The 26380-nt window shown below is 41.6% G+C and overlaps 1 protein-coding gene across 1 annotated transcript; it reads left to right on the top strand.

Annotated features, from left to right (window-relative positions):
- Positions 1-8434: 8434 nt before the first annotated feature.
- Positions 8435-16358, top strand: CHRNA6 (cholinergic receptor nicotinic alpha 6 subunit). Its single transcript, XM_063458722.1, has 6 exons — positions 8435-8786; positions 11261-11400; positions 11669-11713; positions 12810-12919; positions 13004-13982; positions 16003-16358. The coding sequence occupies exons 1-6, from the start codon at positions 8711-8713 to the stop codon at positions 16126-16128; spliced, it is 1476 nt and encodes a 491-aa protein (XP_063314792.1). The 5' UTR covers positions 8435-8710; the 3' UTR covers positions 16129-16358.
- Positions 16359-26380: the final 10022 nt, after the last annotated feature.

Here is a 26380-nt window from a genome sequence, read left to right as displayed (position 1 = left end):
TGGCAAATAATCTTTATAAGTGTTCAGCATCATGTAATAACCCACATCATAAGTTGAGATTCCAAATACTTCTCTGTTAACAGAAAATCAATAATTAATCATGTTGAACCTCAAGACCCGACAACCCCACTGCATACGTGGAAGCTAAACACTATGTAATGTGTTTTTCAGTAAACAACAAAACATTTACTAAAAGCACCTTGATGAGAAATACCAGTACAATTTGATGAAAGACTTGAAATAGGAGACTCGAGTGTATTTATGCCTTAGACGACTGCTTCATGTCACCAGACAAAAGTTTGATATTGAAAGCAAGGGATACAAAAAACAAAACATGATAGTACACTAAAGAATTATTGAACACAATGAACTGTAGTGAGACCACTAACCTCAATTATTATCAATTAATTTAGCTAATAAAACAAGTGTTGCATCTAACAAGCACATCAAATTAGGGGAAAAATAGCTAATTATTTTATAAAATTGTATAAAATAGTTTTTTTTGTTTTTTTAAGGACTGTCACTTCCCATGATTTTTTAATATTAGGTTTAGTTACCCTACATTAAACATATATGTGATTGCGAGGCATAAATAAATAAAATGAAAGATAGAAATTCATCAAATCTGGGCGACTTAGTCTTAGCTCCTTGTCTGTCATTACTATAAGCTTTGTACTTTGCACCTGGCTGTCTGCATAGAGAAAGCATACAGAGAAGAGGCTAAATTAAACAATATTTCAGTTTCTCTTCTTAATTTCCATTGTGTGCCCTGGCTGTGCCTTGTCTGAAGTGTGTTGTGATGTAAAGTGCTCAATCTTTCATAAAAATATTAAAAAAAAACCCAGAGAATCTCATGGATAAAAAGGTTAACAGTTATAGATTTTTTTCAATGTTTATTCAACAGTGTAAATTCCAGAGAAATGACAGCTCCCCTTCAAATGTACCGAATTGAAATGTTTCCTATTTTATTTATCTTATTATCTTTTTTTGCAGAAATATTGGGAATAAAATAAAAATACAATCTTTGTAAGTATATGTGGAAATAGAGCCCATATACAGTTAGTGTAATTACCAGGTCAGGCCATGAAATGTCGTGACTACCCGCTATAAATTGATGTTCCCTCTAGGCTGGTAATTTTAATTAAAAAATGTAAGATAAGCCCTCCCATCACATGGGCCTCAGTTTAATATTTTTGGATAAGCTTTCCAAATTATTTAATATTTTTACATTAACTTTTAAAATATTTCTTAAAATATACAAAATATATATTGTTTATAAAAATATATTGATATATAAGAAAAAATCTGAATATTAAAAATGTTTTCAAAATATTAAAATATTTTTCAAAATATTAAATCATATTTAAAAGTTTATCTAAAAATCATATTTAAACCATAGGAAAAGCTTATCCAAATATTTTAAATTGAGGCAATAGACTAGTAAAGGGTTGTGCTTACACTTGGCCAGTGATATTTATTTTTAATCTTTTTAGTGGTTCTGTTCCTAGTTAGTCCCAGAAATCCCCCTTTCTAATGCCGCTTCTTAACCTGGCTGCAAAATATTGTGTGCTGGGACAGGTTGATGTAAGGTTCATGAAACAGTAGTAATGGTGAGACATGTTCAATTATTCATTGGCATTCACTTTGACCTTTTTGACCCCTTTAGAAAATATCTTTTCACATGGCGAATCAAACTCCAATAGATTTTCCTTCTAAGACCTTAGAGATTAACGTATATCATTTGCTACAATGGATTCAGGGGGAATTAATAATCACAAATGAGGGATTAAAAACAACAACTTTATATGCATTTTTAGCATCTATGTCAATAATATAAATAATTGTTGATTATTTTTCTCTGATTTAATGGATTGCATGTTTTAGATTAATGTTATCATTATAGAACACTGACAAGGGATATGGTTTTTTGCATATTTAAAAATACAGCAATCGAAAAATACACTAATGAATAATAAAAAATGTATGTGCTGCTCTGATCACTTATTTAAAGTGTTTGTACTGCGGTAGTTGCATGGTTCCACCTCGGCATCTCACTGACACTGTCTCTTGGAGTGGCTAATACATATGAGATTTCACTGGTCCTCACTCAATGTCCCACAAAACATCTCATTCCCATTAGGGGAGTACAATGAACCTGCCTCTGACCTTCTGATAACTAGCAGCATGTAATTTACCTTGCCCACAATAATAAGTCTATCTAGCATGACCCAACCCAGAGGTGACCCCTCACACATAGCATTCAATGAATTTGGCAAGTTCCACCTATACAAGAACCTTCCAAATCTCTGAATAGCAGCAGCATTATTGATCATTAATTGAGCAGTGGGGTCCAGATAATGAAATTCCATGTTCCTAACATCCTAGAATCAAAGAAACCAGGAAGGGTCAGAGAGTGCATTGTGATTGAGAGCCTACCAGTTATCTCATTTTTTTGTAGAGCTACTTGAAAGAAAACTGTAGGGATGTGCATGGGCACAAAATTTGGTAAGTAAAAATATTCGTCTGCTTCGGCAATTCGGACCAATGGCATTCGGTTTGTCACTTCGGAACTTGTGGTGGCAGTCCTGGCACTGGGAGGCGGGAGCCCTATAGATGTTTAAGTGGTTGTGGTTACAGTCCGGGCACTGGAAGGAGGGAGCCCTACAGATGTGTAAGTAGTTTTGGTGGCAGTCCTGGCACTGGGAGGAGAGAGCCCTATAGATGTATAAGAAGTTGTTGTGGGAGCCCGGGCACTCGCATCATTAGATTTATGCCATACTCAGGGCGCTATCTGCATAGTCCTTAGTTGACTGACATGCATGATTGACTGGCAGTCTAACATGCATTCACGCCAGGCACCTTTTAATTTCCCCTTTGCTGAGCCCTTTGGGCAATGCCGGTTAGGTTAATCGTGTCAGTGGTACATCCTTTCACCCTGCCAACCGACAACTTGATTCACTGGACACTGCTGTTAGGGAATATGGATTTGGTTGAGAGATGAAAGCGGCAGATTAGCATAGGGCATACCTTTTCTTAAAGTTGCATCCTGTGAGATTCCCTCCAGCACCACCTCCATCAGATACATGACACTAAGGACAGAGGCGGCTCTCCAATTAGGCGGTTTAGGCGGCCGCCTAAGGCCTCGCGCTGGCTGGTGCCTCGCGGCCACCTAAACAGCCTGTGGGCAGAGTGTGTCAGGTCCTCGGTCACTGACCGAGGACCTGACACCAGGAGGGGTCCCGGTGGTTTGCCCGGTATGCCGCCGGGTGCGAGGCACCTCCTGGCTGCCCAGTCAGCCACCGTAGACACAGGTCTGCAGCTCCGCAGTGAGCAGAGCTGCAGACCATGTGTCTTGCGAAAACCGGCCAATCAGAGCATTGCCGCGGGTTACCACGGCAACGCTCTGAAATCTCTGCAGACCGGAAGTAATGGCCTCCGGACCACTAGGGAGCCCACTGGACCACCATGGAAATTAAGGTAGGCTCTCCCTCACCATCACCCCCCACCACACTCAGCCTCACCACCCTCAGCCTCACCCTCCCACCACCCTCAGCCTCACTACCCCCCACACCACCCTCAGCCTCACTACAACCCCCATCACCCCCACCACCCTCAGCCTCACCACCCCCATCACCCCCCACCACCCTCAGCATCACCACCCTCAGCCTCACCCCCCACCACCCTCAGCCTCACTACACCCCCCACCACACTCAGCCTCACCCCCCCTTCACCCTCACCATCACCACCCTCACTCTCACATTACCCCCTCTCACTCTCACATTACCCCCCTCTCACTCTCACATTACCCCCCTCTCACTCTCACATTAACCCCTCTCACATTACCCCCCACTCACTCTCACATTACCTCCCTCTCACTCTCACATTACCCCCCTCTCACTCTCACATTACCCCATCTCACTCTCACATTACCCCCTCTCACATTACCCCCCACTCACTCTCACATTACCTCCCTCTCACTCTCACATTACCCCCCTCTCACTCTCACATTACCCCCTCTCACTCTCACATTACCCCCTCACTCTCACATTACCCTCACCCCCCTGCTCCCTCTCACCATCAACCCCCCGCTCCCTCTCACCATCCACCCCCGCTGCCTCTCACACTCAACCCCGCTCCCTCTCACCCTCAACCCCCGCTCCTTCTCACCATCACCCCCCGCTCCCTCTCACCATCACCCCCCGCTCCCTCTCACCAACACCCTCCTCTCCCTCTCACCAACACCCTCCTCTCCCTCTCACCATCACCCCCCTCTCCCTTTCACCATCACACCCCCTCTCCCTCTCACCATCACACCCCCTCTCCCTCTCACCATCACACTCCCTCTAACCATTACCCCCTCTCCCTTTCACCATCACCCTCCCCTCTCCCTCTCACCATCACCCCCACACCATCACCCCCACACCATCACTCCCTCTCACCATCATCCCCCTCTCACCATCACCGCCTCTCCCTCTCACCATCACCCCTCCCCCATACACACAACACACTTCAAGCAGCTACCCTATACACATAGGGTCTCAGACAAAAATGCAAACATGCTCACAGAGACATACATTCACACACACAAGGATACTCTCTGTCAGACACACTCTCAGGCACATACACAGGTAGACAGTGCATCAATGTGTATATGTGACACTTTTTTGTTAGTGGGGCCTCATGTTTGCATTTCGCCTAAGGCCTCATAAAGTCTAGAGTGGCCTCTGACTGAGGAGGTATGACTGGTTTAGTTATTTCTGTCGATAAGATTCTGTAATTAGGCCCATCGTGATTGTCAGCACTAGGCCCACTGGGCTCTTAATCCGACCCTGTGTACCGCAGCATTTTTGTGGTGAAAAAGGAATTGCTGGACATTGAAAGAGTAGTGGGTGGGAATATTAAGGATATTATTTTTTTATTTAGGAAAATATGTAAATAAAAATGAAAATGGAAATACCAACTGAATAGAAAGTTATACATTGTTCTTGTGTTGGTGCCTGGTGTGTCACTTAAGCAGCTCAAAATCAAGATAATCTTTAAGATATTGAAGACATTGAGGAGTCTTCGCACTTCCTATTTCTGGGTATTTATATAAATTTTATATTTTGCCTTTTTAATAGCCACAGAGGGTTTTTTTGCATTTTTTTGTGCAAATCACATTTTTCTGCAAAATCAAGATGGGGTCCTTGCAGTAACATTAAAATTACCTTTAGATATTATTGATATGGGGAACATATAGATCTAATCTATAATTAGACAATCTGAAGCTAAAAAGAAAATGTTAAATAGAACAATTGTTGCCTTTTGCTTAGACATATACATTAATGGAAGCCTTCACCAGAGTGAGTATATCTGTTTGTGGTGGTGAAAAAGTGTTTCTATATTTGGTATCACTCGCTTTATTTATGAACACAATGGCTTGGGATATTAATCTTGGACTGTTAGCATTTATGAGGAAGATCGTGATTTATCATGTCTTGCCCTCTTGTCTTTACACCAGATAATTTTACACAAATCTTTGTTCCAAGGCATTAAACACACTTGTTCATAAAAAATAACGGTAATAGAATATGAAGATACCTTGGAAGAAGAGGGGCAGAGTTAACCTGCAGTTTTATCAATTGCTAGAGGTAATACGTAGTATGTACATATATGTGTCCAAGATTAGTAAGACTTACACTAACAGGCAGCAGATGCTATTTACATTAGCATCCATTAATTATGCCTCTTTTCCATTATTGGTAGACCAGGAGAGGAGTCAGGGCTGGCGCCACTATGAGGCAACACAGGCAGCTGCCTTCGGGCGCGCCAATATCCAGTTGACCGGCAGGAGGGAACTGTGCTCCTCTCCTGACGTTTATTTCTTGTAGCATTGCCGAGCACCAGTAGCTCGGCTGCCCGGCACAGGCACAGGGGGGCCAGTGAGGGAGCTCCGCTCTATATCCTCTCTTCCTATATAGCTCCCATGCGTGCCCCACAGTGATGTCACATTCCGGCTCACAGGACCTCCACAGGCGCGAGGGAGCAATATAGGACATGCTGTTCCTATCCACACCCTCACCACCACAGCCCCAGTCTCCCACAATACTGCCTCTACCCCCGACTAAGCCCCAATCCCAGACAATATTGTTCCTATTGTTCCTATGATAGTCTGATGTATATAGTATATATAAATATATACTCACAAACCCTCTAAGCATGCTAACAGTTTAATAGCAGAACGTAAAGAGCCAATGCAAAAGCTTGACGATTGTAGTGGGAAAATATTTGCAAAATTGTCCATCATCCAAATCTTAAATTAAACAGACATATCATATTGAGGCAATGAATGCACCTGTCAAAGGTTTTACAAATTAAAATGTTTTCATGGATTTATATACCCCTTTCCCTTTTTACATGTTGCTTCTGCCTTATGTTCTGTACTCTGTGCTGGAGATAAATAAAGAATTGAGCATCACTGTTCTATCATAACATCAGTGAAGAAAACGAACAAGTTAATTCCTCCACATTATGACCCTAAAAATAGCGCCCATCCCCTGTGACCCTAATAATTGTGGCAACTATTGAAAGCCCATATGTGTGCCTGCTGAAATGTTCAAGTTATTTTAGCCAAGGCAATAAACAATGTAAAATCTTCAAAACAGGTTACTAAATCTTGCTTCTTATAATATACACTTTAAATATAAAAAGTCTAAAAGTCGTTTTTTACGTTAATGTTTCTAATAGAAGATAGAGACTGCACTGTTCCAATGTTGGGTAATAATTATTGCTTTTATGGAGGACATCTACTTGGATTTGACTCCTTGTGGTGTTTTACCCTATTTACAAATATTGCTAAATTGGGTAATACTGTACACTAAAACACAGATACTGAATGATATATGTCTGCAACTAGCATGTTTTCTCATGGACAGGAAATCATTAGACGTGCAAACAAACTGCAATTCTTCACTCCAAAGCGTCATATGAACAAATCACAAAACAACCACAACAGACAATGGATGATCAGTGTTCTTTATATGTTGATTTGAAATTGTGTATGTGGCTCCAAAAAAATAGATGGATGATGGGGAAAAAAAGAAGACTTATAATTGGGGGGCAGCCACTAAATGTTGATTTTATTCACAGTTATTCACAAGGTAGCAATACATGTATTGTATCTGTATACAAGTGGTCCTCATTTTCCGACCTACTTGTTTTACAATGGCCCGCACTTACGACCAGCTCTCTAGCATGGGGGTAAGTGTGAACCGTCGTGGGGATTAGAGGAATTCCCCACTCTGATTCCCCTCACACAGACATGAGCACCAGAGCAGGGAATCCCTTAAAAATATGTTTGGGGTAATTTCTCCGTACATAGATTAGAGGGATTCCCTGCTCTGGTGCGTTCGTCTAAATTTCCCCAAACATAGACGAACACACCAGAGCAGGAAATCCCTCAACTCCTCACTTACCGACCAATTCGATCTACGACCGGGTTGTTACGAACGCAACCTGGCCGGTAAGTGAGGAGTACCTGTACTGCAAAATATCTTTTCCCTAATCATTCCATGATTGAAATTCATCCACACTGAAATGCGTGAATTTTACTCCTCCAGAACAAAATGTTTTTCAGACAAATTGATTGGGCTGAACGGAATTCTTTCACCAGTTTAGAAATTATGTATGTTATGATGGTGCTTTACTTGTACTGGGTGAACCCCATCTTCTTCATATCTGGAAAATGTACATGGACTGCAGTTTTTTCATATAGCTTTTTTAAAGCTAAGGGTTTGGTGACTTGACCTGCACCAATGGATTTACTTCCCCTGTAAGCAGTTACCCATGTGCATATTGTCTCCTGGTGGTGGTTATAAAATTAGGGCAAAAATGCTTTTTTGTTCGGACCCAGAGCTAGGTCAGGAGAGAGCAGACCCATGGTACTTGAATGACAATCCCAATTTATACAACATGTGCATTAATGATGAGATGACCACTATCTTTTTAAGGCCAAACTGAATGCACAATAGAGGCCCCAGTACATAAAACACACGCCGGCGCACTTAGCTGTGATTGGTAATCAAGACTGCTTGTACTAACATTTTGTGATTTCGGGATTTATGAAATAGGTAATTTTGTCTTTTACGTGGTTGAATAAATCCTCCATAAATCTCATCATTTTGAAACATGTCCTGATCACGAATGCTCTTTATAAATTATCATAAATAGTCTTAGTTACAGTAAGAATTATCCTGGCATACTGGGAAAATGTCTTACATCACACACCTTGCATCCATTAGCTAGATAAGGCATGTTCTGTATGCCTTGCTGTTTAACGGATTAGTACACAGCTCCTTCCCAATGCTTTAGAAATACCTTCAGGGTCAGCTATCATCCCATCCCTTTCTCGCTATACCACGGAACACTCACTGTTATGTTTATCCCCTAGAGCACTGTTCTCTTCCTACACAAACGGCTACTTTTTTCTTGTGACTCCTTGCTCAGGATGAACACATATATGCAGCCTGTATGAAAGCAGAATACACATTTCAAATCATCCTTATACCTGAGGTTGTTTCTGGAATTAGACACATTTTTAAATCGTCACCTGAGCTTTTCTCAGAAAAAAAGGAAGAAGAAAAAAAAACCAAATAGATCTATTTAAAATTGATTTATTTTTCTTTCACCTACCTGATAATTTCCCTGTTGTTAACAAAACAACAACAACAACATGCTTTTATTTAATTTGATGAATTGTGGAATATCATTTTATTATCTGGTGTTAACAGTACTAGCAGGAATAAAAGGTAAGTTCCGACATTTTACATTTTCAATTTCATGTTTTTGTAAAATTATTTTTAAATTATGGAGAGGGATTTTCATGGCGTCAGTTTTATTTTTATTTTTAATAGAAAAAACACTGACTTTTGCCTGACATAGTTTATACAAAATAAATTAATATTATAAAAATTATTTATAAGCTGCCAACATATTCTGTAGCGCTGTGCAATGAGACATGACATTTATTTTCGTAAACCGCATTGTATAATTTGGGTTGACGGGGCAATTTTAAACGATTTTTGGGAATGTTTTTGAGAACGGGAACAAGTGACATTAAAATTACTTTACTGGCAATATGATTGATGCAGATTCGGAATTCTATGAACATTACGAGTCTTTGTAGCAATGAAAAAACATTTTTTATGCAACAATACACAATGAGAATATAAAGAAATGCTAATGTGATTAAAATTGCTAAAATGCATGCATGCAACGGAATATTTTATAAATACTACAGAATTTTGGTGTGGTGTGTTGTAATCTAGTAAAAAAATAAACTCTTTAATTTTTTTTTACATTTTTTTTATCGTTAGAGGATTTTGAAAGGCATCATAGAGTAATCTATTGCAAGCCCTCAAGTGGTGCACGAGTTAAACGGATGCAGGCAATCTAGTCAATGAAATTTTAATCTGGGGAAGTCATGCATTAAACAAAGACTTGAGGGAGAGAACCCTTACAGTCACCAGTACCTTGCATAGCATCTGCTTCACTTGTCACTTCAAGTTTATGTGAATTAGTCAGAGAAGCTTTTTAAGCCTGTTTCTGTGTTCATTAAATAAAGTTCTAAAAGCATCGACATAAAAGCAAAAAAAAAAAAAAAAACTATGAACAGCAATTGGTTTAATACTGAGAATTATTTGGCAATAAAAAGGAAGTATCACTCATCATACGGGTATCCCAACGTGTTTGTAGTCAGAGCAGGATTAACCATAAAGTGACCGTAGGCAGCTGCCTAGAGCCCAGGGACTTTAATAGACAGCATTCATACCCTATGTGACAAAAAATGTCTATAGGCAACAGCAGATGACAGTGGTACTCCCAAGTACACCAACATTGCAGTACTTGGGAAATGCTCACTTGTTTTCCAGAGGGGATATTAATGTAACCAGGGTCTTTGGTGGTCTGTCAGCACTGACTGGAAATGTACTGCCTTGCAGTTTCACTAATGGACAGTCTGCTACTAGAGCTACAGTGGGCTGCAATATTGTAGTCATATAGGGCTTTTCCATTAATATGCTGGTTAAGGCCAGCACACAAGTCACTGTCTGTAGGACATCTTTTTGATTAGTAAGCACCCCAAATCCAGCTGCTGCTACATTATGGAAACTCCTTGCAGTGATAGTAGATAAAAGGTTCCCATTCTTTTACAGCTTGTCCACATTTATCTTTAGCTTTTGATGTGAATATCTTGTAGAGGCCTGCATCCTGTTGTCACGTGCTTACTCAATCTAATCTAGCTGTGCCTGGTAGACATTTTTTCTGCTTTTGGGGGGAGCAGTGATCCTTGAGGTGGCAGTCCATTAATTGGGAACTTTGGACATCATATCTGGAGCCTAGGATGGCCCTGTGATGACCAAGCTTCACTATCAGGCCACTGACAAGGACGGCAAGAGGTGTATTGGGATGTCTGTTTGCCTGGTACTGCAGTAGTAAATAAAAAATGAATTGTGCAAGGCCTAGACTGCCAACATATGTATGTTTGTGTTGGTCTATGCTCTCAATGCTTACTAGACCTGGACTGGCCCATTGGGATATGTTTTGCTGTACTGCAATATTTGAGCTGACCAGGCCCCCAGACTATATTACAATGAGTAAGCATGATGTCCCTGGAGGTGTTTTCCAAACGCCACTGGGTGAGATGCAACCATGACCATGATTTTCATTGGTGGCAGTGGAGTCAGTGGGAAAAACAGTCTACATCTCTTAGACACACTGCAAATCTTTCAGCCTTTGTACTGCGCATTTCTTACTGAGGTTGCAGAGATGTCCTGTTTATGAAGTTATTTGCCCTTTCTCCTTCCTGGTCTGGTAAGGACTCTCTGCTGCTTTTCCCTTTAAAATAGAATCTGTAGCAGGAACTTTACAAACCAAGTGTATTTTTTGTTTAACTTTGTTTGCATTGTTGATGTAAAATCTGTATGTATCTTTAATCGTTCAAATAATCTGTCTAAAAGTATGCTGGAACATTTAAAACTTTATTATTTTTGCAATCTTTAGCAATAGGAACATAAAATTTATTTTATACGCTATACTTAAATCTGACATTACATAGATTTTACCTAGCGTGGTACAGTCCGACAGTCACTAAGATATAAAGTACACATTTAGCTATGATCAGCTGTCATCCGAGGGATGTGTTCTGTGATATGATAATATGCAAATGCCATTTTACAAAAATACAATTCTCTAAATACTATTATTGTGATTTTTTTTTTTTCAGTTTCTTCACAAAGTGAAATAGAAGAAAGACTTTTCCAGAAATTATTTGCACGTTATAATCAGTACATAAGGCCGGTACGAAATGTATCTGATCCTGTTATGGTGAAGTTTGAGGTGGCAATAACACAACTAGTCAACGTGGTAAGATTAAGATGTGTTAATAATCGTTAAATTAACTAATTAGAAAACATAAGAAATTAGTGTATTATTTTTAGATGCTCACAGAAAGCAACTCAACTTCTCAGCTAGCCAACTGGGAAATGTGAGTTATAGTTAAACATCAACCAATAGCTAGCTATCTAATCTATCTATCTATCTTCTCTCCTAATTGGAATGTATCATTTTGTATTAAAACATTTTAATGAAAACGCTATAGCACTAATTTTCATTAATCTGTTTTGTGTTTAAGGACGAAGTTAATCAGATCTTGGAAACCAATTTGTGGCTGCGGCATGTAAGTTCTTCTAAATAATATATATACATTTTTATGTAAGGTATCATTTGCAGCTACAGAGGATACACTCCTAATGCAAGAAACACGCACGGTTAGAAGTGACAGAATGTTACATTTTGCACCATGGTTTTTGTTTTCCAACATTTGCAAACATTTATTTTTAGATACAGTCAAAGGCATCCATCTTATTCTTGCTTTTTTTTTTTTTTTTTACTAAATCCCAAAGTACACTTTTATTTCCAATAACACAATTACATTTATCACAGAAAAATAGTCTATTATAGATAATAGATAGATATTGTCTGTATCTACCCGTCAGTAGTTTAGCTGCATTGCCACAATACTAGCATTAGCATTTTTATATTCTAGTTATGCATTCGTTACTTCAAATACCTGTTATACTAATATTTTTTACCATCTCAAAAAGCGCTTGGTTGTGAGGGAGTTAATTCTTCAATTTAGGAATCATTAATTCATTCTTCAATTTAGGTATATGTGAAGTAAGTTTAAAGAGATCTGTTTGGCTACGGAGTTGATCTTCTCTATCTGTCTAAACCAACCTTCCACAGCAATTACACTCTTGACGTGCTCACCTAACTTCCAGACTTGAGCTAAACCAGGGGTAGGCAACCTTCGGCTCTACAGATGTTTTGGACTACATCTCCCATAATGCTTTTACAGCCATATTGCTGGCAAAGCATCAAGGGAGATGTAGTCCACAACATCTGTAGAGCCGAAGGTTGCCTACCCCTGAGCTAAACTAACATTTATCTGCAGCCTTTGGATGGATGGATATTTGTTTTATGAATTAATCACTTCCCACTGTTTTCCATATATGGCTGCAAAATAAATCAGCACTGTCCAGTGCTGAGAGTAAAGCTTTCTACAGCCTGACATATAGCACGTCATCTACTTGTAGATAAAGTTATATGGATATTTGCGAGTCAGAAACAAAGCGAAATGAAACCAAGTATACCGCAGTAGTAGAAAGATAGCACTAACCATTGCAATCAGAGGTATCCTCAGAGTCTACTGCAGTAGTCATCAAATTATGTTGTTTTGGAAGAGTTTGTAATGTTTCTCTTGATTTAAGTAGATATGGAATGACTATAAACTTCAATGGGATCCAATTGATTTTGAAGGGATAGAATTCATGAGAGTGCCAGCAGACAAGATTTGGAAGCCTGACATTGTCTTATATAACAAGTATGTAATCATTTTACTCATCGTCTTATACAATGTATGTGAATATTCAGTTGCACTTTTTAATACACTCATAATTCCTTGCAGTGCTGTTGGAGATTTTCAAGTAGAAGGAAAGACAAAGGCCTTGCTCAAATATAATGGCTTAATCCAGTGGGCTCCACCTGCTATATTTAAGAGTTCCTGTCCAATGGATATCACATTTTTTCCATTTGATCACCAAAACTGCTCCATGAAATTTGGGTCCTGGTCCTACGATAAAGCTAAAATCGATCTAGTGATCATTGGCTCAAAAGTGGACATGAAGGACTTCTGGGAGAACAATGAGTGGGAAATAATCGATGCTTCTGGTTATAAACATGACATCAAGTATAACTGCTGCGAGGAGATCTATACTGACATAACATACTCTTTTTACATCAGAAGACTACCAATGTTTTACACTGTAAATCTCATTATGCCATGCCTTTTTATATCATTTCTGACAGTATTAGTTTTTTACCTTCCTTCAGACTGTGGGGAAAAGGTCACACTTTGTATCTCGGTTCTCCTTTCCCTTACCGTGTTTTTGTTGGTTATCACAGAAACAATTCCATCAACATCCCTTGTAATTCCACTTGTTGGCGAGTACCTTTTGTTCACAATGATATTTGTGACATTATCAATAGTTGTCACTGTATTTGTGCTCAACATTCACTATCGTACTCCAACTACACACAAAATGCCTCTGTGGGTGAAGGATGTCTTTTTGAAACGTCTACCAAAACTTTTAATGATGAGAAAGACCATACAGAAGAGAGACAGGCCTTGTTCAAAACGAACAAAAAAGAGAGATTGCATGAAAGCAACAACACTGATGAATTCACATTGCAGGGATGTAGAACTGTTTGAAGAGGAGACATGTTGCCATCACATGAATTCAGAAGGTCAGATAACTAGGAATCGAAGAAGGAAACAACAGGGGATATGTAATGCTTTTCAGGAGTCGTCAACTGAAATGAAAGAGATTGTTAGCAGTGTTAAGTTCATGGCAGAAAATATCAAAGACCACAATGAAAGGAGAGAGGTAACTAAAGCACTATTGTTTAACAGTAAGGTAGAACACGTAGAACACACGCATTCTAAATTCTCAATATATGTCCCAGCTGTGTGAAGTTGATGAGTTGCATTCTACGACAGCAGCCACTTTCGGTGGATGCTGTCATTAATTATGTCTCTATTGCTTTACTTAAAAGATAAGTGAGGAGCTTGTGAGAGATATCTCTGTTTGAGTGTGTCTATGCATTCCAGCTCATACAAACTGGAATGGCATAGAATAGACAGCCTTTGATACTCTTCCAGAACAAAACTTAAAAAAAGAAAATATCATGTAAGATGCAAGTATAATTTTTTTATTTTACAGGTATTGTTTTTTTTTTGTAGCCCCCATTCACTATTATGAGGGTGGTAGGTAGGCCTATTTTATTTTAATAGGGAATGGTTAGCAGATTGGGGACCCCTAGTCACCTGAGGTGGGGACAATACCACAAATTTGAGGGGCGGACAATGGCATGTTCGCCTCCTTGAAAGTTATTATTACAGCCTCCACCTCACACCCATGTGTTATTAATAGAACCCAAACCCGCCGCCTATGGGTGGGAACTTGAGGATGGGGCACTAGGTATCTCTCTTGTTTTGTATTTAGAACTCCCCACTGCTGCCACTGGGTGGAGCTTGGAACATTAGATCCCCCAACGCGTATTTATATTAGACCCCTAACATGCCTCCCATGGGTGGGAGCTTGGGAGTGGGACACTAGGTATCCCTCCTGTAATATATATCCAACCGCCAATGGGTGCTCTTGCGATAGGGACATTAGGTCCTCCCTTATTTTATAATAGCACCTACCAGCTGCCCATGGTTAGGGGCAGGGGGAATACTAGGTCCCCCCTGTATAAAATTAGTAGCCCCAACAGGGGGAACATTAGGATGCCCCTTTATTTTTTCATAATTAAATAGCCTCCACCCAAAGGCCACAGTTGTGGACAGAGATCATTATTGAAAGTACCCAACCCGATGCCTATGAGTGGAGAAATGGAGGGGGCTATGTTCTCCTCTGTTATTTTACAGGCCCCATCCCCATATAACAGTATCTTTCTAGTAACTGGGAAGCAATGGGTGCCTAGTCACTAGTTTTTAAAGTTTAGCATGTATGCCACCACCTCCCTTACAGAAATAAGGGGGTCTTTTGACCCTATTATGAATTATTATTTTTAATCTTCAACCGTTGAGGTTTTAATCTCAACCGCCGAGGGTTCTTACCTATTTGACTTCTGACTGCTCGTTCTGCCAGTGGGCAAATAGTTCAGATTTTTTTGTTCCTGGACTGGATTTAAACATTAGGGTATGAATTTCAGTTAACGTTCGGTTCGGCTGAAATCCAGACATAATTCATGCCCAATTGTTACCTGAATTGCAAAATCTAGATATAGTGTGAATTTTGCACTCCAAATAGCCCTGTATGCATCCAGACTTTAGTGAATAACCCTGCAGGGATTTTTGTTTTTTTTAACTATAAAACCCCTATCATTCTTCTTATGCAAATTAAGTTACCTTAAGCTTTGGAGGTTGTCCACGTTATGAAAATGGCCTTATAGCAAAAGAACAAATATGGAGCAATTTTGTAAATTTTGGGGTAATAAGCAGAAACATCCCACTGAAATTACTTCACTATTGAGATAGTATGAAGTATAGGACAGTTATTTTTCCTAAAACCACCACAGCCATTTTAGCATGGCCAAATCACCATGGACCCTATGGTCACTGTCATATTGACACAAAGAGCCTGCGACAACAGGATTGTAACTGTTGTGATTGCGGCCAATTCATCCCGTGCCTCTTGCATTGAAGTGAAATCTCCTTGGCATGGCCGGCATTGGGTATAGCACCATAAACCGTGATCTGTGGTGGTTATAATGCTTGGAGAGAGAGTGTATTAATTTTGTATCTTTCCATTACTTAGTCATGGTGTATATCAAACTCATGTACTAAAATCTCTAATTAATGCTCTGATATTAAATGACATTTGTTTTCTTTTATTTCCACAGGAAGAAGATGACTGGAAATATGTGGCTATGGTGATTGACAGAGTTTTTCTTTGGGTGTTCATAATCCTTTGTGTTTTAGGGACAACTGGCCTATTCATGCAGCCTATGATAGATGGTAACAAATAAATCCTCTGTGAAATAACGGTTTACAAAATAAAAAAAACATACATTATTTATTAGGACACATGCATTCCAGTCTAGGTACATGGTTTCTTCATAAGTTATATACCTGTGTATATGCACTCAGCATGCAAACAACTTACAATCACATATGTTACTTCATGTTTGTTATCAACATGTGTGTTCATATGCCATCAACTGGATGATTTTGTCAAACAAAAGGAGTATATATCTGTCTGTCTATTTGTCTCTCTGTCTGTCTCTTCTTCTATCTAGTTATCTTTTCTAATGTTACTATGTATAATAGAAGGCACTGCAGATTCATCATTATATGTGTTATGGTGTAGGTAAATTTTTACTATATTTTTGTATCAAGTCTCTCTATTACACCATATATATATATGTGCGTGTGTGTGGTACTATCAAAGATATAACGCTTTGACTATGCATGTAAATAAATAGTTTCCTATATTTTGTCTCCAGGCATTAAAATGAGCTAGTTATAAGTAACAAAATGATGAACATAGGTAACATGTAGCACTGAATTTCAGTTATACAATCCACCTGACTATACACTACACACCCTTGGCGTACTACAATACTATTAGAAGTCAAAACTGACTACAGAGGCCTACCTATGTTGCTTGGTACCCAGGGTTAAGCTGTATGTTGGCACCCCCGACAACTCCCCCCCAACAGTTGTAGTTTTTTTGGCATGTTGTTCAGCACATCTCTTCACTCGTGTATATTTCTTGATCTTGTGTATATCCTAATCCTCTCTTATTCCCTTGCATGTCTCTTAACCGTCATTTACTAGTTTGTGACATTTAACCCCCCCTAACCACTTTGCGTATTTTACTCTCCCTATTCCTAGGGATACCACCTTTTTTGTAAAAGCATACCGGTCATGCTGATTTGCTTAATCTTAGTTGTAAAACACGTTTTATTAAGTACAGCAAAATTAAGCAAGGTCACGCATGAATGGTACATCAAGCATAATAGACACTGTTTTGCTTAATTAATTATATAGTGACATTACAGGACACACAGTCACCTGATATTACGTAACATCTCAGGGAGGTACATAAGGAGGTAAAAATGCCCCAAATCACTAATAAACTACTTACAATGTGTGTTCTATGTCTTACTGTGTGTGTAGCAATGTGTATATACTGTGTCTTAGTGTGTGTCAGTGACTGTAAACTGTGAGTGTGTGTCTGTGTGTGGGGGTGTAATTGTGTGTATATACAAGTCATATATAATAGAGGTATGACTATACGGAGTCTATTCTGAGAAAAATACTGGCCATTACATTGCTGGTATTTTTGCAATTCTGGTACAGACCAGACTGCATCAAATATCGGCTGTGCTGGTAAAATACTATTGCAACCTTACCTATTAATTTTGCCCCTTTTGTGTATCTTATAAACCTCTTGTGTCTCTTACTCTTCCTGTGACATTTTGTGTATCTTAATAAACCCCTTTGCCTTCTTTGTGTTTTTTTTTTTACTTCCTATTGTGTATCTTACCAAATTTAGTATCTGTTTTCCCCCTTTCGTGTACTATTCTCCTCTTGTGTTTCCTATCTCCCTTTTGCCCCTCTTTTGTACTTGTTATCTCTCATTCTGCCTCTCCTGTGTCTCTTAACCCACTCTTCTATATTTTACTCCTTCCCTTTCCATTTTTTACTCCTCCCTCTTTTATATATCTTACCCTCCTATTGCAGCAAGGCCTTGAGGACCCTGGTACAAGATTTCGGCTTATCTGGTCAGACAGGAGTTTCTCCCAGCGTGCAAGTGTGCAATGAGTGTCATATCCCTGCTTTCTCCAGTCACAGCTCCCAGTCAGACCGGGTACAGGATAGAGAAGATCCTTTACTGTGGTCTGCCATACTAATACATAAAATATATTTATTAACGCCCTTTTTCATACAACATGTTAATAATGATTGCTCTCACTGAACAATCTGATACTATCACAGTCATTATCACAAACACACAAACACACACACACATATACTTTCACTCACCTCAATACATTAACACAGCCACTCCCATCAGTCTAAGGCATATATACAAGTCATTCAATAATTAGCAATACATATTAACTCACATCCCACTTGCTTACTTTCCTCACATTAATAAGAGCTCAACAGTAGCTCCTTTGTAGAGAGCAAAAACACAATTTATCCAAGCATCTCCAAGGAGGTCTCCAAGCATCTCTGAGTATCACTGCATTGCCAGATTTTGGTCTGTCTGTTTGTCTATGTCTTCAAATATTTACATCTACTGATCATTTTATGACTCATGTATTATTCACATACTTTTTAACTCACATATTATTCACTAGTGTTCTAGCAATACTGCAATTCAAGAAACTAAAGATTCATAGAGAATTTATTATTATACATAAGACATTGTTTAGGTTTATATTTTTTACGTTATTTTTACATAATGTCCTGACTAAAACCTTTTTAAAGCATGTTTAATAAACTTTAATATTTCAAAATTTTCTTCGTGTCAGCCATGCCTTATGTATATTCAGCCATGCCTTATGTATAGTTATATCCTTAATAAGAGGTAAGTATGTGATTTTTTGTCCGTCTGGATAAGCGATATGGTTTGATAAGTCATCTATGTTCTATTGGACACTCTAGCACATTGGGAGATTTTCCTTCGGATAATAATTTAAAAGAATGCCCTTCCATAGATATATAGATATATACACTACAGGCAGGCTAAGGTCTCTTGCTATGATAAAGAATGATAGAAGTGTGAAATATATTTCAAAGGCAGAGAGGCTGAGAGACTTTGCTCTAATGAGGACACAGTTTGTACAAAATACTTGACACAAAGTTTTGTCTCCTTTTTATCTATTTTGATCGTCTAAAATATCCACACTATCTAAGCCATCACCACCCCTCCCCCCAAGTACTGAAACATTCTAGAAATTTTCATTGTTGTGTCCTTTACAAGATAAAATATTTTTAAAGTGAATTAATGGTCCATGAATGTGTTTTCTTGCCATTAACAAAATCTCCTGATCCCAAGTTTTAAATAAATGACAACTATGTTAAGCTTAGAGGATTATGACAGTAGCCCTTCTCTGAACTCTCTCTAAGGTATCAATATCCTTCTGAAGATATGGTCTCCAGTACTGCGTACAATACTCCAAGTGAGGTCTCACCAGTGTTCTGTACAATGGCATGAGCACTTCCCTCTTTCTACTGCTAATACCTCTCCCTATACAACCAAGCATTCTGCTAGCATTTCCTGCTGCTCTATTACATCGTCTGCCTACTTTTAAGTCATCAGAAATAATCACCCCTAAACAGGGGCGGACTGACCGGTCGGGCACTTCAGACATGGTCCGAGGGACCGGCCCGGAGGGGGGCCCGCCATCAGGGGGCCCGGCGGCGGGGGCTAAGCAAGTAGGTGCCACCGGGTGGTCGGTCCGGTGGCACACTCTGAGATGGCCGGCCGGTTTCAGGGCCGGACCTTTAAATGCTGCAGCCGCCTGAGTGCTCTCTTAAGAGCCTCAGGCGGTTGCAGCTTCTCACCTCCCCTCCCCTGTAGCATGGCCGAGCTGCTGTCCGGTCCGCGGTGCCCGGCCGGAGTGATAGGAAGGTGCACACTCAGTGTGCACCTTCCTGTCAGTCCGGCCGGGTACAGGAAACAGAAACTCCTGTTCCGCGCGGAGTTTCTGTTTCCTGTACCCGGCCGGACTGACAGGAAGTGCACACTCAGTGTGCACCTTCCTATCACTCCAGCCGGGCATCGCGGACCGGAGAGCAGCTCGGCCACGCTACAGGGGAGGGGGTAAGAAGAGGGGGGAGGGGGTAATAAGAGAGAGGGAGGGGGGGTAAGAAGAGAGAGGGAGGGGGGTAAGAAGAGAGAGGGGGGTAAGAAGAGAGAGGGAGGGGGTAAGAAGAGAGAGGGAGGTAAGAAGAGAGGGAGGGGGAGTAAGAAGAGAGAGAGGGGGGTAAGAAGAGAGGAGGGGGGGTAAGAAGAGAGGGTGGAGTAAGAAGGAGTAAGAAGAGGGGGAGGGGGGAGTAAGAAGGGGGGTAAGAAGAGAGGGAGGGGGTGAGTAAGAAGAGAGGGGGAGTAAGAAGAGGGGGAGGGGGGAGTAAAAAGAGGAAGGGGGAGTAAGAAGAGGGGGGGAGTAAAAAGAGGAAGGGGGAGTAAGAAGAGGGGGAGGGGGAGTAAGAAGAGGGGGGAGGGAAGAGTAAGAAGAGGAGGGAGGGGGAGTAAGAAGAGGGAGGAGTAAGAAGAGAGGGAGAGGGAAGTAAGAAGAGGGGGAGGGGGAGTAAGAAGAGGGGGAGAGTAAGAAGGGGGGTAAGTAGAGAGGGAGGGGGAGTAAGAAGGGGGGTAAGAAGAGAGGGAGGGGGGAGTAAGAAGAGGGGGGTAAGAAGAGAGGGGGGAGTAAGAAGGGGGTAAGAAGAGGGGGAGGGGGGAGTAAGAAGGGGTAAGAAGAGGGGGAGGGGGAGTAAAAAGAGGAAGGGAGAGGAAGAAGAGGGGGGTAAAAAGAGGGGGAGAGGGGGAGGGGGAGTAAGAAGAGGGGGAGAGTAAGAAGGGGGGTAAGTAGAGAGGGAGGGGGGGTAAGAAGGGGGGTAAGAAGAGAGGGAGGGGGGAGTAAGAAGAGGGGGGTAAGAAGAGAGGGGGGGAGTAAGAAGGGGGTAAGAAGAGGGGGAGGGGGGAGTAAGAAGGGGTAAGAAGAAGGGGAAGGGGTGAGTTAGAAGAGGGGGAGGGGGGAGTAAGAAGAGGGGGGAGTAAGAAGAAGGGGGAGGGGGGTAATAAGAGGGGGAGGAGAGTAAGAAGAGGGGGTAGTAAGAAGAGGGGGGAGTAAGAGGAGGGGGGAGTAAGAAGAGGGGGGAGTAAGAAGAGGGAGGAGTAAGAAGAGGTGGGAGTAAGAAGACAGGGAGGGGGGAGTAAGAAGAGGGGGAGGGGGGAGTAAGAAGAGGGGGAGAGTAAGAAGGGGGAGTAAGAAGAGGGGGAGGGGGAAGTAAGAAGAGGGGGAGAGTAAGTAGGGGGGTAAGAAGAGGAGGAGGAGGGAGTAAGAGGAGGGCAATTGCCCCCTCCCCTGTCCGCAGGCAGAGGAGGGAGGAAGAGAGGACCCGGGAGCTCAGCCTGCAGCTCCTCTGGGTCCTTCTTGCACGAGCACAGATCATTGCTGCGGTTACCACGGCAACGTCACGGCTCTTGCGAGAGTAAACTCTAGCCCTGGAGCTACGGGCTAGAGTTCACTCTCAACACTGTGACCACCAGGGATTCCTGGTGGTCGCAGTGGTGAGAGTGAACTCTAGCCCCATAAACACACTGCCCCCACACACACACACCATACACATTCACACACATTGCCTCACACACACACACATACACTGCCCACCCATACACACACAGCCCCCCATACTAACATTGCCACACACATACACAGCCCCCTCATACACACATTGCCCCACACACCCTACACATTCACACACTACACCCCCTCACACAAACTGAGCCTTTCACACACACTGCACCCCTTACACATTGCACCACTGCTCCTATACCCTACTACAGCCTCATATCCCAGCAGACCCCGGGTAAGTTGTCAAACTGTTCATAAACGGTTTGACTACTTACTCTGGGAGGGGGGCCCGGCCCTCCTGGCACCATAACGACTACACAGAGCAGTAGTGGTTATTGTGCATGGATTATTTATTTAAATAATCTACAAGTGCCCCAGTAGCCAGCAAGCCAGCCAGCCCACAGGCCAGCCAGCCAGTCCACAGGCTGGCCAGCCAGCCAGCCCACAGGCTGGCCAGTAGCCAGCCAGCCAGCCCACAGGCCACCAGTTAGGCTTACAGCCAGCAAGCCCACAGCCTGCCAACCACAGCCAGCAAGCCACAGCCTGCCAGCCGCAGCCAGCAAGCCAACAGCCTGCCAGCCGCAGCCAGCAAGCCCACAGCCTGCCGGCAGTAGCCAGCAAGCCCACAGCCTGCCAGCAAGCCCACAGCCTGCCAGCCGCAGCCAGTAAGCCCACAGATTTCCAGCAAGCCCACAGACTGCCAGCCAGCAAAAGTAATTAAGGTAAGAGGAGCCCACTTGGCCTAGGTATCAGCGAGCTATGTTGTGTTGCTATATTGTGAATAGGAACCAGAGTGTTGGAGAGACCCCCCTCCAGGCCCCATTAGACTCCATTGTAGTCTCTAATGGGACCTGGAGGAAATTCTTTCTAACACACTCTCTAAAGGACACTGAGATAGCCTCTGCTAGAATGCTCCCCCCCTCTATGGCCCATTAGCCCTCAATTGTAGACTCTACTGGGGCCTCGAAGGGATTATTGCACTTTAGTTCCTTGTGTCTAAAGATTGTGTTGGGTGTGGCTGGAGGCGGTGGATGGAGGCGGGACATGGGTGGCGCTTGCTGCGGAGTATGGGTGGGGCCTGTAAGGGGACCCTTGATTTATTTTGCCCGGGGGCCCTGAGGGTTCTCAGTCCGCCCCTGCCCCTAAATCCCTTTCCTCAGATGTTGAGGTTAGGACTCTAGCAAATATTCTGTACTCTGCCCTTGGGTTTTTACGTCCAAGATGCATTATCTTGCACTTATCCACATTAAATATCAGTTGCCACAACTCTGACCATTTTTCTAGTTTACCTAAATCATTAGCCATTTGGCTTATGCCTCCTGGAACTTCAACCCTGTTACATATCTTAGTATCATCAGCAAAAAGACATACCTTACCATCAAGACCTTCTGCAATATCACTAATAAAAATATTAAAGAGAATGGGTCCAAGTACAGATCCCTGAGGTACCCCACTGGTGACAAGCCCAAGCTTCGAATATACTCCATTGACTACAACCCTCTGTTGCCTGTCACTCAGCCACTGCCTTACCCATTCAATAATATTGGAATCCAAACTTAAAGATTGCAGTTTATCGATAAGCCTTCTATGTGCAACAGTGTCAAAAGCCTTACTGAAATCTAGGTAAGCAAGGTCTACTGCACCACCCTGATCTATAATTTTAGTTACCCAATCAAAAAAATCAATAAGATTAGTTTGGCATGATCTCCCTGAAGTAAACCCATGTTGTCTCTGATCTTGAAATCCATGTGCTTTTAGATGTTCAACAATCCTATCCTTTAACATGGTTTCCATCACTTTCCCCACTACTGAAGTAAGGCTTACTGGCCTATAGTTGCCTGACTCCTACCTATTACCTTTCTTGTGAATGGGGACAACATTTGCCAACTTCCAATCTTCTGGGACTACTGTTATCATTGATTAGTTAAATAAATCTGTTAATGGTTTTGCTAGTACACCACTAAGCTCTTTTAATAGCTTTGGATGTATTCCATCAGGTCCCATTTACTTATTTGTCTTTACTTTTGACAGTTTAAATAGAACCTCTTCCTCTGTAAACTCATGTGTAAGAAATGACTCCTTTATCCTTTTTCTTAACTGAGGTCCCGTCATTTTCATCTGTAAATACCGAACAAAAATATTAATTGAGGCAGTCAGCTAGACCTTTATCCTCTTCTACATACCTTCCTTATTTTGTTTTTAATCTAACTAATCCTTGTTTTACTTTTCTTTTCTCATTTATGTATCTAAAAAAGTTTTGTCCCCCTTTTTTACTGACTGTGCTATTTTCTCTTCTGTGTGTGATTTGGAAGCTCTTATAACTTGCTTAGCTTCTTTCTGCCTAATCTTATAGATCATTCTGTCTTCCTCACTCTGTTTTTTTTTTAATAATAACTAAATGCTAACTTTTTGTTTTTTACTATTTTGGCCACATCTGCGGAGTACCACAGTGGTTTCTTGAATTTTTTGCTTTTACTGACAAGCCTAATGCAATTTTCTGTTGCCTTCCGTAGTGCAACTTTTAAATAATCTCATTTCTCTTGGACTCCATTTAAATTGCTGCAGTCTGATAATGACTCATTTACACATATTCTAATTTTAGAAAAGTCTGCTTTTCTAAAGTCTAAAACTTTTGTTTTTGTGTGGTGTGACTCAGTCACTGTTCTTATATTAAACCACACTGACTGATGATCACTGGATCCTAAACTTTCACCTACAGTAATATCTGATACCAAATCTCCATTTGTTAACACTAAATCTAGTATGGCTTCTTTACGAGTTGGCTCCTCAACGACTTGTTTTAGAGACAATCCCAGTAGGGAGTTTAAAATATGTGTGCTCCTGGCACAAGCAGCTATTTTTGTTTTCCAATTCACATCAGGAAGATTAAAGTCACCCATGATAATAACTTCGCCCTTCATTGTCATTTTAGCTATTTCCTCAACGAGTAGATTATCTAACTCTTCAGTTTGTCCTGGGGGCCTATAAATCACACCTACACGAGTTACTGTGTGATTACCAAATTTTAACGTAACCTAAACGGACTCTATGTTTGCCTCACTAACTTTTATTAGGCTAGATTTTATGCTATCCTTCTCATACAGGGCCACCCCTCCCCCTTTCCTGCCTTCCCTGTCTTTTCTATATAAAGAGTACCCTGGTATTGCTATGTTCCAGTCATTTTTCTCATTATACCATGTCTCAGTAACAGCGACTAAATCTACATTATCAGTTGCCATTATTGCCACAAGTTCATGGATCTTATTCCCTTAACTGGGAGCATTTGGAGACAAGGTTGTGCCTGCATGTATGACTCTGTGTGTATGCTTGTATATGCGTATGTGAGTGTGTCTGCATTTATGACAGTTAGTGTGTTTCTGTATGTGCGTGTCTGTACCTTTTCCTCTGCTTTTAGAAGTATATCTGTAAGGATCTATGTGTGTGCATCAGTAAGTATTTCCTTGTACGCATGCATCAGTGAGTATGTATAGTGGAAAATTTATTCATACTTACCGTAATTTTCTTTTCCTGGCTATTATTCCAGGTAAAGCCTGGATAGTCTGCCCTGAAACGGAACCTTTTTATCAGGTTTTTCCCATTCTGCGGTACCCACCTCATTAATGGCTCTGTGAAGAGGGAAGGAAGGATTCTGCTTCCTAAGATCCGCAAAATGTTTATCAGAAACTTCAGGTTTAGGAAGATCTTCCGGTAATTCAAGGGTCTTTCTTATCTTTAGGATGAGCTTATCCACTGTCTTGGCGTCTAGATATTCCAACAAGACCTCTTCCTCGTTCTCACTCAGTGGCATACATACCAGGGTTGCAGGGGTCGCGGCTGCGACCGGGCCCGGCCCACCAGGGGGCCCGGCCGCCCCTGCGACCCGGTATGTATGTCACTTGGCCAGCCTCTTCTCCTGGGGGGCCCAGGAGCCGGCCACCTCCGGGCCCCCCGAGGCTGGCTCTGCTGTCACCCGGCTGGCCGGTCCTGAGGGCGCGCGAGGGAGCACTCTCCCCTGAGTGCTTCCTCTTCAGCTCCCTCGCGCACCGCAATGATACCGGAGCCGGAAGATGACGTCATCTTCCAGCGCCGGTATCAGTACGCGGCGCGCGAGGGAGCTGAAGAGGAAGCACTCAGGGGAGAGTGCTCCCTCGCGTGCCAGCCTGCCTGCCCGCCGGCTGACCGGCCCCCCAGGAGCCCAGCAGCACCACTGGACCCCAGGGAATCCCCTCAGCACTCCAAAAGGTAAGGAGGCTGGGGGGATTAAATAAAAAAAAAATGTGTTAGTGTGTGTGTGTGTGTTACTGTGAGTGTTAGTGTGTGTGTTAGTGTTACTGTGAGTGTTACTGTGTGTGTTAGTGTTACTGTGTGTGTTAGTGTTACTGTGTGTGTTAGTGTTACTGTGAGTGTTACTGTGAGTGTTAGTGTGTGTGTTAGTGTGTGTGTTAGTGTTACTGTGAGTGTTAGTATGTGTGTTAGTGTTACTGTGAGTGTTAGTGTGTGTGTTAGTGTTAGTGTGTGTGGTAATGTGTGTTTTACTGTGAGTGTTAGTGTTACTGTGAGTGTTAGTGTGTGTGTTAGTGTTACTGTGAGTGTTAGTGTGTGTGTTAGTAACACTCACAGTAACACACACACTAACACTCACAGTAACACTAACACACACACTAACACTCACAGTAACACTAACACACACACTAACACTCACAGTAACACTAACACAAACACTAACACTCACAGTAACACTAACACACACACTAACACTCAGTGTGTTAGTGTTACTGTGAGTGTTAGTGTGTGTGTTAGTGTTAGTGTGTGTGTTACTGTGAGTGTGTGTGTTAGTGTTAGTGTGTGTGTTACTGTGAGTTTTAGTGTGTGTGTTAGTGTTAGTGTGTGTTTTACTGTGAGTGTTAGC

This window comes from Pelobates fuscus, chromosome 6 (assembly GCF_036172605.1).
Source record: "Pelobates fuscus isolate aPelFus1 chromosome 6, aPelFus1.pri, whole genome shotgun sequence".
NCBI lineage: Eukaryota > Metazoa > Chordata > Amphibia > Anura > Pelobatidae > Pelobates > Pelobates fuscus.
Note: the sequence above shows the minus strand (reverse complement) of the source record. Positions and strands in the feature narration are given on the sequence as shown.